Here is a 13786-nt window from a genome sequence, read left to right on the forward strand (position 1 = left end):
TGGCTCATAAGCATGCACCCATATATATGGCACAACTGTGAAAAGTTTTCAGTACTAACTTTTTTCCCTGGCAAATATTAGGCAATTGATTCCATATACCTTTTTACAAAGATTCACATGGGTATGGCTATATAATACTAGGTTGTGTTAAGGGGGTAAGATTGGTGTAATATTTTAATTTTAAATGTTCATGTGCTGAACATTTCAGTAAACATTAACACACAAGCCTATCTCATTCACAAGATAATCTTTCAAACATAGGAATGCAAGAAGCAAGTGGAGTTTTTAAATGCATGGACCAACCTCATAAACTTCTTCCCGAGGCATTTGCAGGATATGATTCTATAATCAAATGGTAATTACTCAAATTTAATTCAAAACTAATGAAAAGTTCTACTTAGATGAAAAGACTGCTTCCTGAATTATTTTTCAGAAACAATATTGCCTTTGACATATTCATTTAGGGACTGCACCAGGTTGGCAGAAATCCAATTCACCTTCCTTCTAAAGTAAATAGACCTTTTCTACAGGTTCTTAAAGTCAAACGGTAGAAAGAGCAAGATAAATATTAGCCCATTTTAACCATCATGCTATTCTGTTTCAAAGAGCCTCATGCATTTCTTAATATGCCCTTCAGCATTAGGCATTGCAAAATAATTTATCATTTTGGCAAACAAGAAAGCAAATCAGCCTCACTGCATTTTGTCATCACAAACGGATTCAGTTTCAACTAAAAGAACATGATATTAGCCATGTTGCTTGTTTTGACACCGTTCTACAGTGCTTGTTGGCAGCAATCTATTTATTTTGGAGTGCCCCAGCAACATAACATAATAAACAGCATTAATTCTCTGAACAAGAAAACTAGGTGGTCATTTATCTGTGGAAATATTTCAGAAATGAAATTAGAATGAGAAAGAATGAAATGGAACTGATTAACAGTGCAATTCTAAAAGGACTTCCATAGCTTTAAGCTCATCAAATAGGCTCAAAAGGGTTTAATTCTGCATTGTAAAGCTATGACAGTGGGGAAAATGTTCTTACTGAAAAATAAGAAACATATAGGTAACCATATAATCTTACTGGCTTGAAGTATACCAAAATTTGAAAAACTGCAGAAGAACCAATATCTATATCAAGAATTTGCTAAGAAATCTGAGATTGAATTATATATAACTATGGGGAAAGTCATGTTTTAAGTTATACTAGTAGTGTACAGAATTTTAAACACGATCATGGCAACTGTCCTGTAGAGCTGTTTGTAAATAGTAATATGGCTCATATGGTTTTAAAAAAGCACAGTGACATTAAGTGAAACTTGACAGCTTTCATAATTTGCATTTGTAAAGCTGTTACACATAATCAACTCATTAAATGTGTTACCCAATGCTAAAATTGTGACTTAGTTATATTTCTATTACAACTCTAACAAAAGTAAAAGAAAATTAAGATTAGAAAATATCATGTTGTTCTTTCCACTTGAATGCTTGATTTGAAAGGATAGAGAAGAGCAAAGAGGATGATCCCGGGCCTGGAGACCAAGCCCGAGGAGGAAAGGCTGAGAGGAATGTTCGACCTAAAAAACAGGTGGTTGAGAGGGGACACGATTGTACTCTTTGAGAAAGGTTGCCACATGGAGGAAGGTATGGAGCAGTTTCAGTTGATAGCAGAGGATATGACCCACAGTGATGGGTTTAAATTATGTATAAAATGGTACCGGCTATATATCGGAACAGGGTATTCACAGTAGTTCAGCAATGAAATAGGCTGCCTAAGGAGGTGGCGAGACTGTCCCCCTCCCCTTCACTGGCAGTCTTTAAGCAGCATCTGGACAGATACTTATATTGGATGCTTTAAGCTGATCCTGCATTGAGTGGGGCATTGGACTAGATGGCCTGTATAACTCCTTCCGACTCTATGATTCTATCATTCTATTTCAGCAATATATAAACACCAGATTTTACTTACATAATTCAGCTATTAAGGAAAATTAAGTAAACTGCAATCCTGGGGTCAGCTTGGACCATTTATAATATCAAACACTAGTAATGATGAAACCAACAACATTAACCAAAGGAAGATCACATGCAAACTAATGAATCTTTTTTGCAATCGTTAGTTCATATTTTATTCTCCTGGAAAGTAAATTATACTTTTTCAAGGTTCTGTGTTCATATTCTCTAAAGATTTGGGAAGAAAAGCACAGAACATTTGCAGCAAGAAGAAAGATGCCTTTCCAAACATCTGAAGAAATATATAACAAAACAAGAACTTCAAGATATGCTGTCCTTTAAGACTACGATTGGACTTTAGCTCTCTTTATACAATATTAAATTTTCAAGGCAATGCATCTTAATATAACCAGAAGAGAAGCCAATATATGCCTAATATCTGGTACAACCCTGCAAAAGTAATTGCTACATGAGTTTAAGATCATAAGAATGTATTTTATATAATATCTGTTATTAGTGAAGCTCAAAATGGATCACATAGGTCATGATCCTCAAACCACTTAAACTAAACTTTAACAGTAAGTATGCTCATTTAAGCAGCTTGTGAACTGTATTATTATCATCTTCTTTCAGCACCATTGCAAATTAGTCCAGAAACTCAATTTAACTTAATTTACAATATGAAAACCTGGCATAAGACTACATTAATAGGAACAAATCAGCAAAGAGCTGGAAAATCATGTTTCTCTTCAGTAGTATTTCACTTTAATAAGGTAGAGAGAGTTTCAAAAAGCTACAAAGAAAAACAGTGCATCTTTGGTTTGCTGATGGAATCTTTCTTTTTAAAAAGAGTTATTTACTTCTCCTGATCCCAATGGAACCAAAAGAGAAGAAACATTCAAAATAACTTTTGGGATTATCACAGAGGAATCCCTTTGCTATGACAATTAAACATATGGTTTGTGGCCAAAGATTGAGTTTATGCTGGAGTGCAACTGTGACGACTACTTGATTCTCCTTGCACAGAGCTGAGTTTCCTCAAGGGGATCTTAGGTAGGACTCAGGAAAGTGTTGTGCCCAAACTGAAGTAGAAGCCTTAAAGGTCAACAGTCACTCTCCTTCCTGCTGCCTACCTCAAAACAGAAAATCTATAACAAAGGTGAGGGGCGTACTACAATGTCATCTATTGTGCTGGCTCCTTGTGTAGCTAAGAATGTATTGTTATTATTACTATTATTATTTTGATTTATTTCCCAGCACTCTCAGCAAGCCAGCTCATGGCAGATTACAAAGTCAATCCCATACACAATGAAAACACCAATAAAACCCTATTAAAAACATTCATACAAAGCACTAAAGTACAAAAATGGTGGTAACCGCAGCAACCTTCCCCATCGAACGCAACTCCTAGTAGGGACAGTGAGAGGGTTCCATAACTAATCACCACCATGATGTTCAAAGATGGTTGTATTTACTTCTTAAGGTAGGGAGGCCCTCTACTGATCTCTCTGCACTGATCTGTCAGCAACTACTGTTTGCTCTGAAGGTGGAAGAGCAGTGAAAAAGCTTATTAGATCCTCCTCCAAAACACTCTAAGAAGGAGCTCTCTGCACTGACTTCTGTGTTAGACTCCAAGCAAGCAGGAGGGTCATCCCAGATGACTAGGTCTTGGTGTAAACTAAGTTGGCTGGAACTCTTTTCAGATGCCTGTCTTTGACTGCAAGGCTGGAAAGGTGTGGAGTTTTCCAATTGAAAAGTGGTGATTAAACTGTATTCATAAAAACTCATGTTGGAAAATTCCCTTTTTTAGGAAGTCTTTCTGTCAGATTGATAACGAGGGATGGACTGCACCGTCAAATGTTAGTGATACTTTGCAAGCCTTGTGGGAATGATTAAGGAGTTCAACTATTTTAACTTAAAAGACATCATTCTGCTGCCAAACAGAGTTTTCAGGTGCTGCTCTGGGAGGAGTTTGATATCCCAAAAATGCATATGGACAATAACTAGGCTCAAGCAAACCTTGTGAGGCTGGAACTAAAGGAAGCGTTGGTTTGAAAATCTTTCATTATTCTCCCCTGAGGTGTCTGTGCAGCTGTTGTCCATTCAGTACTCCTGAAATTTCAGGGGCTACTGTTGTTGAACTTAGACATCTTAAGAATTAAAGATCTGAGCTTTGAAAGCATCAGTTATAGCTGGACTTCTCACTGTTTTGTTTTTTTGGGAAAGAAAGGTTTTTAGCCTAATCTCAGCAATACCAACATTTTCTGCATCTTTCCTCAAGGAGGGGGGGCCTTCTCTTTGATCTGTGATCACTCTTTGAGAGATCAGAGATGGTAGATAAACTTGAAAGATAGTTTGAGGTAGGAAAATTATACATGGGGGGTTTGTGGTGTCTTGTGGCTTTTCCTTCTCTATAAGCTTAACTAAGACCAATTATGCATGGCAGCAGCCGCTCTGGGCTGCCGCCATTCGAGTGCGCCGGGGTAAAAAGCCCTACCATCACCCGAGTATGCACGAGAGCAAGGCATCCTGGGCAAATGCTGGCCGCCATGGTGCAATGGCCCCACGCACACAACATGGAGCCGAACCGCCTGGAGCATGGGTAAGCTGTGGCGGCAGCTGGGGAGGGGGGATCAGGGTACGGGGGGCCTGATGCAGGATGGTGGGGAGCAGCATGCTGCTCTCCCACCATGGCAGGGGTGGGGGGATGCCCCTGTCAGCTTCATGGAGCCACGGAGTTGGCAGGAGCAAGAGGCGTCCCTGCAGGGATGCCGCAGGCCAAGGGAGTAGCCGGGCATGAAGGCATGGCTCTTCTGATTATGCACAGGGCTGGCCTGACCCAGCCCTTGCCTGTGCCCACTGTGCTTCCCGGGCTGCAGAAGAATCTATGTTACTTTAACACGGGTCTTCCGACGGCCCTCGGATGGCGGCGACATCGGGCATAATCAGGGATTTCCCCAGAAGCCCTGTTGCCGCCACGTTGGGCCTTCCGGCCCGTGCATAATTGGTCTATGAGAGAAAATCTGTGGAGGTTGACCCATCAGTTATATCTCTCACCTAAAGGAATAGCAGAAATGCATGGGTCCTCTTCAGGTAATTGTTGGCATTGTAATGCACATTCTGAATGTTTCACCCACATGTGATGGTTTTGTGATCAAGGCAAGGAGTATTGACTAAGATTTCTGACCTGTTCAGTGTAGGATGTAGTAATACAACTAAAATTATATTACTCTCTGGACTCTCTGGAATTATTTCTGCTAAACTATGCTCAACCATTTCCCTGGAAACTGCAGGTAATCCTCTTGTATATGATTACCACAATCTAACTAGTTTTCACTAGATATTGGAAATCAAAGAACTGCCCTACATTACAATAATGAATTGACTTTTCCTTTAGTTAAATTTACTTTATTACAATGTGGTCAATGTCTGATAACAGCTGGATGTTACACAGTCTGGCACAATCACCTGCATACAAACTTGTGTGTGAATATTTATCTATATTTATTTATTTTATTTATCTATACAAAGTATAGATATTTATCTATACAAAGTATTATTGTCTTAGATTTTAAAATTTAAATCTTATTATTGTTATTAAAAGGAATATATTCAGAGCCCTCCCACCAAACTTCAAATATTATGCTTATTACCTCATGCATACTGAAAATCCTTCCAGGGGTTACGACTGTTGCAGAAAGGTTGTTCTTGGCTATCACCCTGGACTAGTATAATGTACTTGCTCTCCCCAGGCAGGCAGGAGCTGAGTACAGGCATTGCCGAGAAGCCTGGAAGCTGGGCTGAGTACAGTATATGTTGCACAGAAACTGTAAGGGGGACTGCAATTAATAAAGGAACATTCTGTATCTGCTAGTTACATAGCCAACACAGAGAAAGACTACAAGTCATACCAAGTTATCTGTAGGACAAGATTCAGAATATGTTTAGAAAGGAAGACTCGCCGTACAAATTGTTAATATTAACGTTATTTTATACTGTTGATACTTCCATACTAAGTACATCCAAGACATTTGAAAACTGAAAATGTTTCACTTCTGTGACTAGCAAGACTCTTCGTCCTTTCATGGAGTTCAGCCCTTCCATTTTTGAATTACAAATTTAAAACATGATTTGAGTACAATCCTTTTATGTCTTGTTTCAAAGGGTCTCCTCTAAAAGAAGCCTCCTGTTGCATATTTATCATTCCATTACATGGCTTTAATCTTATCAATTCTACTCACATAAATGTTTGGTGGTGAACCTAGAGATCAATAGCCAAGCAACAATGTAAATGTAACACCTCCAGGTTAGAATATATTTATTTCCTGCGGTGAAGGTATATTCTTCATCTAGATTAGATCACTTGGAAGAAATGTTTATTTTGTACTAACCATTTCCCTTTTGGAGGGAGAAATCAATTAGTTAAATGAGCAGCTTTGTATTTTATCCTGTGACAGTCCTGTCTTCTCTCAAAGAACATACAGGACCACAATCTTATTCACAGAATGGCTATCTTTATAGATTTTGTTGCAATCTTCAGACATACTCTAGGCTTTTTTTTCATGGAACTGTGGTTCAGTGGTAGACCATCTACTTGGCATCCAGATGGTCCCAGGTTCAGTCCCTGTCATCTCTAGTTAAAAACTGATCAGGTGGTAGAAGATGTGAAAGAGTTTAGTATGGCACCTTGCAGGGTCATTGCCAGTCTGGGTAGATAATACTGACCCTTCCAAATGCGCTCTCTGTTGTAATATGTTTTAATTACTGGAACAAATACCAGATTTGGACAAGTAGTTTATCACCAGTAAAATGACATGAAAAAGAATCCAACCTCTTTCCCCCCACAAACTCATTCCCAGTACAGTCTGCCCATATACACACTGCTGGTGTGGGAGAAAAACCAGTTATGATATAATTAGAAACTTTCAAATGCCACGGCTAGTTGGAGTTATGAGAAACTAGTTTTAACACGTTTAGGTCGCATCTTACTTAAGACAGATTTCTCTTTTGAATGAATTGTACCCATTCACTGTCACTTTCACCCATTCACCCAGTTTGTGGAGGTCAGCCTTGGGGCCATTTCGCACGGGGATCTTTGTTGCAAATTGTTTGCGGAATGAAAAATCGCCATTTAAAATAGTGGAATTCGTCGTTTTGCACACCTGGCTTTGTAGTGGAATCAGTTGCGTTTTTTAGCGTTTCCCACAGGCTTCCGGTCTCGGCAGAAATCGCTAGAAAGGAAGCGCTATTGCCAAGCTCGTCCCGCCCCTGGCCGTCAAGCAGCCAATGGGCAGCCGTTAGCATGCTCCCAAACAGCCGCTTTCCCTTTAAGGAAGGTTTTTAAAAAAAAAAAACAGACCCATAGCAACGAATCTGTGTAGATTCGTTGCTACGGAGAGACCCATCCAGCTGCCTATTGTGAGCTATCGTTTGATTGTATGATCGTTTGCACGCTGCCTCGAGTGATAAAAAAAAATTCCCCCCCCCCTTCTCACGGGCTCGATTTTCGGCTGAATTTATGTGTAAAAAATAAAGGGACTTTATTTCAGCAAACGGGCTTTTAAGTGGTTTGTGCTTAGTGACTAAAGGTGAAGGACTGAAGCCAGGGAAGCCTCTAAACAGAAAGAGGCTCGCCGGTGCGTTTATCCCCGCTCGCTCCGAGAAAAAAAAATGGCGATCGCTTCGCCGGAAGTTTGGAGGAGAGATCCAGGGGGAGGGACTTTGAAGAACCAGCTACAATGGTAACGCACAGGTCTTTAGCGCTAGTGTTGCAGATTGGTTGCAGGAGTGTATCGCTATCCGGAGGGTGAATCCAGTTTTCTGGATTCCCCTGAAAGCGCCACAACGAAGCGCTTATTGCTGATCGGTTTCAGGATTGTTGCAGATTGTTGACGACGTCGTGCGTTATGGCAAATTAGTAGCGTTTTCAATCGGCAACCATTGTGCTATTTTTAAGCCGTGGGAAATGCCCCTTGGTTTTTACTATCCTGAATAATTGTCATCTGCAGGCTTAGTCTATATACTATTACAGTCCAGATCATTTATTAATAAATTCAATAGTACCAGACAAAATACCATTCCTTGTAGGACTGCACTGCTAACTTCCCTCCAATGTGAGTACAGTCCATTGATTCTAATTCTTTGCTTACTGTCATTTAGCCAGTTTTTAATCCATAAGAGAACCCATCCTCTTATTCCATGACTAAGTTTATTCAGCCTTTCAAAAGCCTTTTGAAAGTTCAGATAAATATGTCTAAAGAGGAACTGTTTTCTATATTTAGATTCTAAAAGGTTAGTAAGGCAGGACTTCCCTTTGCAGAAGCCATGCTGATTTTCCCTCAACAGGCTTTGTTCATCTATGTGCCTAACAATTCTCTTTAATCACAGTTTCTACTGATTTTTCCTGGAGAAAAGTTGGTCTGATAAGCCTAGTTCTCTTCTGGATCCCCTTTAAAAAGAAATTGGTGTAACATTTGCTATTCTCCAATCTTCTGGTACAGTGGCTTAATTCAGTGATACACTGGCTTTGTAAACAAAAGCATTTTCAGCTGTGATGCTGTGTTCTTGCTACCTTACATCTCTGTACAAAGTCATATTTTGCAGGAGCAGAGGGTGTAGTGAAGAAAATAGACAAAGATAAATTATTCATCAGGTGTCTGTCTATCCACTTGCTTTTCTTTTGAATCCAGAAAACCATTCAATTCCTGAACCTAACAAAACAAACCCCCTAGACTAAAAACATAAATAATAATTTGAAACCCCTTTTATCTGTTCTAGACTGAGTCATGACAGTACAATTTCCCATATTCTCTTTTTTTAAATGCCCAAGATGTTCTTGATACCTTCTTTATATGTTAACAACATGCATAGACACATCTCTGTGAATGAGTTACCTAGTCATTTTAATTTGCTTAGCTTGACCCATTCAGTGGCATGAACAGAAAAGACATTTAGCACAAGTAATCACACCAGCATGAGAGGATAAATAATCAACTAGAATTCTTGAAGAACTTACCGTATAGATGGTAACAACAAAAATTCAGGTTAAAATTAATTCATATACTGTTATGTCTGTGAAGCTCAGCATGCTGTTCTAGCACCCTACATATATTGTTCCACTGCAGTGCAAACTTCCATGTACATTTCACACCAATTATTTACTGGCAATCCATAGAAAGTCTACCATACCTTCCTTTGGTTTGTGCATTTCATCCCATGTATTTTGGGCACAGTAGACTTCTCGGACTTGTACCCCACCTCCACAAAGGGACGTGTGCTTCTGGTGCTGAGGGTCCTGCTGTTCTAGCAGGAGAGAAACATCACATTCTTTCCATTCTGATGTCTTCCACGCATATCTTGAGGAAAATAAGAAACACAAGGCAATTCTTCCAAGCCTTTTGCATGGTCCATCTTATTTCTGAAAGTCGTTATGATCTTGCTGTCTCTTATATCACTATGCAAATATTAAAGTACCAATAGGGCAAAATCCATAATGTTAATAACTTATTTGTAGGGTTACTGAAAAGCTACACAACTTCATAAAATTCATACAACATAGCCTGAAAGTCTGGGAAGGGGACTAAACAAGCTATATTCATGGCCAAGTAAAAAAAACATTACCTGTTCTGCTGTGAGTTATATACACATCAAGTGCTATTGTTCTCATGATGATAACTACAACGTAATTAAATTCAAGTAAGAAATTATTCTTGGCTATGACTAAGCTTCTGATGCAACTTATACAGTAGATACTGATGGAAGTTTCTTGCCTTGACAGATGCTCCATAATTCAGAGAATCGTAACATAGAGACGGGGCTTCACTGCTTTTCAGAAATTTGTTAATCTTACAATTTTTTCTTTGTCTCAGAAAAATAGATTTAACATATATTCTCTTCATCACTCTGAAATACCAGCTGTGCTATGAATTGCCCCAAATCTGGGAATTGCATGGATATGTATATTTTACTTCTACCTGTTCTTTGAAATGTGGGCTTGGGTAAAATGCAGACACACAGAGAAAGAGGGAAGTCTGATATAATGCTTATGTAGAAAATGAATAAGGAAATGCTAGGTACTGAAATTATGTTGCTTTTCATAGAGATCCTGAACTATTATATTATCACTTGTTAGTAGGGATGGGTATGAGCCAAAAAGCCTGGTTCAGTTCAGGATGAGCCTCGAACCCAAAACCCAAATCCCCAAACTACTCTACCAAACTGAACCAGTTTGGGAAGTTTGAGACACAGCAGGACAGCCTCCTGGTATGCTAAAGACGCCAATATTGTGGGGCACCTCCAGTTAACTCCTGTACTGCCAAACAAGCTTGGTAGACTTAGATGGTCCAAGGGTCCAAGGTATGCCCCCCCAAAGAATGTACCCCAAGATAGTGCCTTTAAGATGCCCAGAGATGTCCAATCAGGGTCTGGAGTGTATAGAAGAGACCCTGTGTGAGCTAGAGGCATCAAACTCGTGATGGAACTCCATGTGTTGCCTCCCTACATGTCTTCCAAGTTACCTGTTGACTGGACTTGGGAGAGGTGAGCTACGGCCTACAAAGTATGTTTCCCTAGAAAAGTGATTTTGGGGGAGATGTCAACTGTGGGTTCTGTAGTGTATAGACTGGACCCTGTGGGAATTAGAGGTATCAAACTAGTAGTGGACAATCCTGGGATGCCCCACCACACGCACTCCAAATTATGTACCAATTGAACTTGGGGGTTTGAGTTATGCCCACCCAACCAATGTGCCTCCAGGAAAATGCTTTGTGGGTGGCATCAAGTGTGGGTTCTGGAGTGCATAGAGGAAGTTCTCCTTCCTTCCATGTGAGATAATCAAACTCTCAGAGGACCTCCTGGGGAAGTCCCTCCACATGCTTCCAACTTACATGTGGATTGATATTGGGATCTCTGAGTTACGCCCCCCCAAACAAGGTGCCCCCAGGAAAAACAAGGAGAGGGGGAGAGTCAGATACTATGCCTTAGCACACTGCTACAAAAACAAACATGCAAACTCAAGTAGAGGGGGAAAGAGAGACGGATTACATCTGGTGGGGGAACAGTGGATGAAACCCCCTTCCGCCCACCAACATCCTGTTCCCAGGAATGTACAACCAAGGCTGTGCCCTGAAATCAGTCACTCTGCCAGAAGTGTGGGAGACTGTAAATGCACCGTGTGGCTTGGGTATTAAAAGGAACAATGTGAAGGAAGTAGCCCTGGGAAGCAGGACTCAGATGGCCTCCCATGTCTGCCCTGCCCCTAGAATCACTCCGCAAGTGTCTGGGGTCTCCAGCCCTGAGCTGGGATCAGACCAAAATTTGGTCCTAATTTTGGCTCATCATGCAGTTCATGCTCATCACACATTATTTTTGATAGTTTACCAAAAGTTAAGCAATGGGATACATTTTTAGGAGTAAGTCAGGTCCAGGGTTTGCTGTAGGAAATGTCATTTAAGAAATCAACAGGAATTCTGCTAAAATGTTCAGTGTTGGTGAAGGAGGAACACTTTTGCTCTCCTCCACATTGTTTTCTCCAAGTCAAAATGGCCCTCACAGGAACTTAGCTGTGTAACTTTGGGTATATGTGCTCAGAATACTTCACATGTAACTGAAATGTTATGCATTAACCTTCTACTGGGGCTGTTTCAGCTCAGGAAAATGGTGAGTTGGAGGGAGAAACTGATTGTTAAAATGGCATTCCATCCAGATGCTGTGTGGCTGAGGAGAAAGCAACTCAACCCAAAAAAACATTTTGTGTAGTTTGGCCCCAAGGCTCCTGGCTAGGTCAGGGAAGCTCAAGTTTAAAGGCATTCCACTGAAAACCAGTTGCTCAGAGCAACATTGGCTATTAACTTGTAATACTATCTATCACCTTGTTTCCTACTTGTTGTCTTTCTAAGGTTATCACATTAGTAAGCAGATTGTTTAGTTAGAACAGCCTCTGGTCTGATCTGGTAGGACTCTCCTTCATTCCTCCTGTTTACCTGCTGGAATTTCGTTACTGCTAAAGTTCCATGACCCTTAGTCATGACCATGTTCAAATCCCTCAAGAATAGATATTCTGAATTGTATGAAAGTAGACCAACATGACCAGCCCTGTGGTTGATTTCTACCAGCATGCACTTGACAATGGCACAATTAATTGCCCAAGTGGATATGCAGTAAGTGCACCTGATAAATTTTGCCAGCTTCAATTTTGTATGCACTATTGAGGTTTTGGTCGTGTATTTTTTCTCCAAATACTGACAGGCTCAAAATTATTTGCTAAAACCGAAGTCTATAATTTTGGTTCCACTTCAATTACCAGCATAAATATAAGTGGTATTCAATGTGAATGCAAACTTTAATTCAAAATGATGATGAAATGTAGCTAAGTCTTTAAATGCTGTAAAGCACATAAAATATTTGTAGAAATGTGGTTTATTTGCCGAAATGTCTAATTTGCAGGTCTTTCAAATGAACTGTCACTTAAATTGCACAATGTCTTCTGTTTATTTGGAAATAACCAGCACAGGGGAAAAAACATAGGAACAGATTTCTCTACACAATATCCTTTTAACATAATAAATATAAAACTGTCCACCCACAGCACAAAAATTATAATAGATGGAACTTTCTTTTGTAGATATAACTTCTTTAAAAAGACTTCAATAACATGGCCTATCACTGTTTCCCACAAAGGAAGTTTCACTTCTGGAGGAGTTAGTTAAACAGCAATAAGTTAAATGTACCGTATTTTGCTTCCAAATTCCCTGGGGCTAAATGGAAATAAGTTTACAATAACAAATATTTAAGTACAGCTACCTAGTCATTGGTCATGAGTGCTTTAAGCAAATGTCTAGACTTAAATGAATATTTAAGGCAAATAAGCAAAGACCTATGACGAATCAGAAGTGACTTTTACCTAAAGTCAGACCTGAATTTGTCTTCTTTCTCAATTCTGCTCAGATACTTAATCTAAAATAGGCCATTACCCTCGTTTTGAGATTATAAATATATTTAATAAAATCACTTTGGTCTATAGCTCTAAGGCCCTACCCCTAAACTCCACCAACTTTTTGGTTTGACAATTGTGGTCTCAAAGAAAAGGTTGCTCTGAGGAAGTTATTTGTCCCAAGACCATATTCTGTTTGAAAATTACATGCTCCCAAAAAAAGCACTACGATTCTTTAATAAACACTTAAGAAGCATTCTTATTATCAGACAAATTGGGACCATCTTTTAGTGGCATTTAAATCCAACAACAGCAGGGTTGTTGTTTTTTTTTTTTTTGGAAAACAACTGCAAACCACTTAGGCTAGAAGTGACTAAATTTGAAAAATAGAATCCCCTTGAAAATATTCAGACTTGCTGAACCTCATCAGTCAAATATGAGTGCACAAGGTGGAGCACCTTTCAAACCTACCGGCAGTATCTATTAAGAATTACAGAACAAAGTTAAATCTCTCTCAGTTGAAAGTTAGATTAAGCAAAGCAAAGGCTTCCTGTGACGCATCGCACAGGGCTCTCAAAGAGGGATCTATATTCCTCTCATCACATCATAACCAACTCTGGGGCATTTCACTAAGAAAAGTTCATAACATTAAAGAAATAGAGTACCTTCCAAGTACTCAGCTTTCCTTTGATCCTGAACAATCGTCACGGACAAGTGCTTGAAACTAAAACAAAAGGCACCACTGCCCTTGCATGGAAATTTAGGAACATCTTCGGTAAAATGACTCCACTGCGGAGTGTTCTTTAAAATCTGACCCTTTTCAGTAGGATCCATGGGAACATAGGCTATTGGGCAGAACAGTGCAACTGCATGATTTGCATCTTGGAAGGAGCAAATGTACCTA

General features: G+C 39.6%; 1 protein-coding gene across 4 annotated transcripts in view; it reads right to left on the bottom strand.

Annotated features, from left to right (window-relative positions):
• THSD7B (thrombospondin type 1 domain containing 7B) overlaps window positions 1-13786 on the bottom strand; it is a 702862-nt gene that overhangs the window by 333834 nt on the left and 355242 nt on the right. For all 4 annotated transcript variants that reach the window (XM_077320192.1, XM_077320193.1, XM_077320190.1 and 1 more), the window contains exon 5: window positions 9141-9307. In XM_077320192.1, the coding sequence (XP_077176307.1) occupies window positions 9141-9307 (167 nt within the window). The remainder of the gene's footprint in view (window positions 1-9140; window positions 9308-13786) is intronic.

This window comes from Paroedura picta, chromosome 2 (genome assembly GCF_049243985.1).
Source record: "Paroedura picta isolate Pp20150507F chromosome 2, Ppicta_v3.0, whole genome shotgun sequence".
Lineage (NCBI taxonomy): Eukaryota > Metazoa > Chordata > Lepidosauria > Squamata > Gekkonidae > Paroedura > Paroedura picta.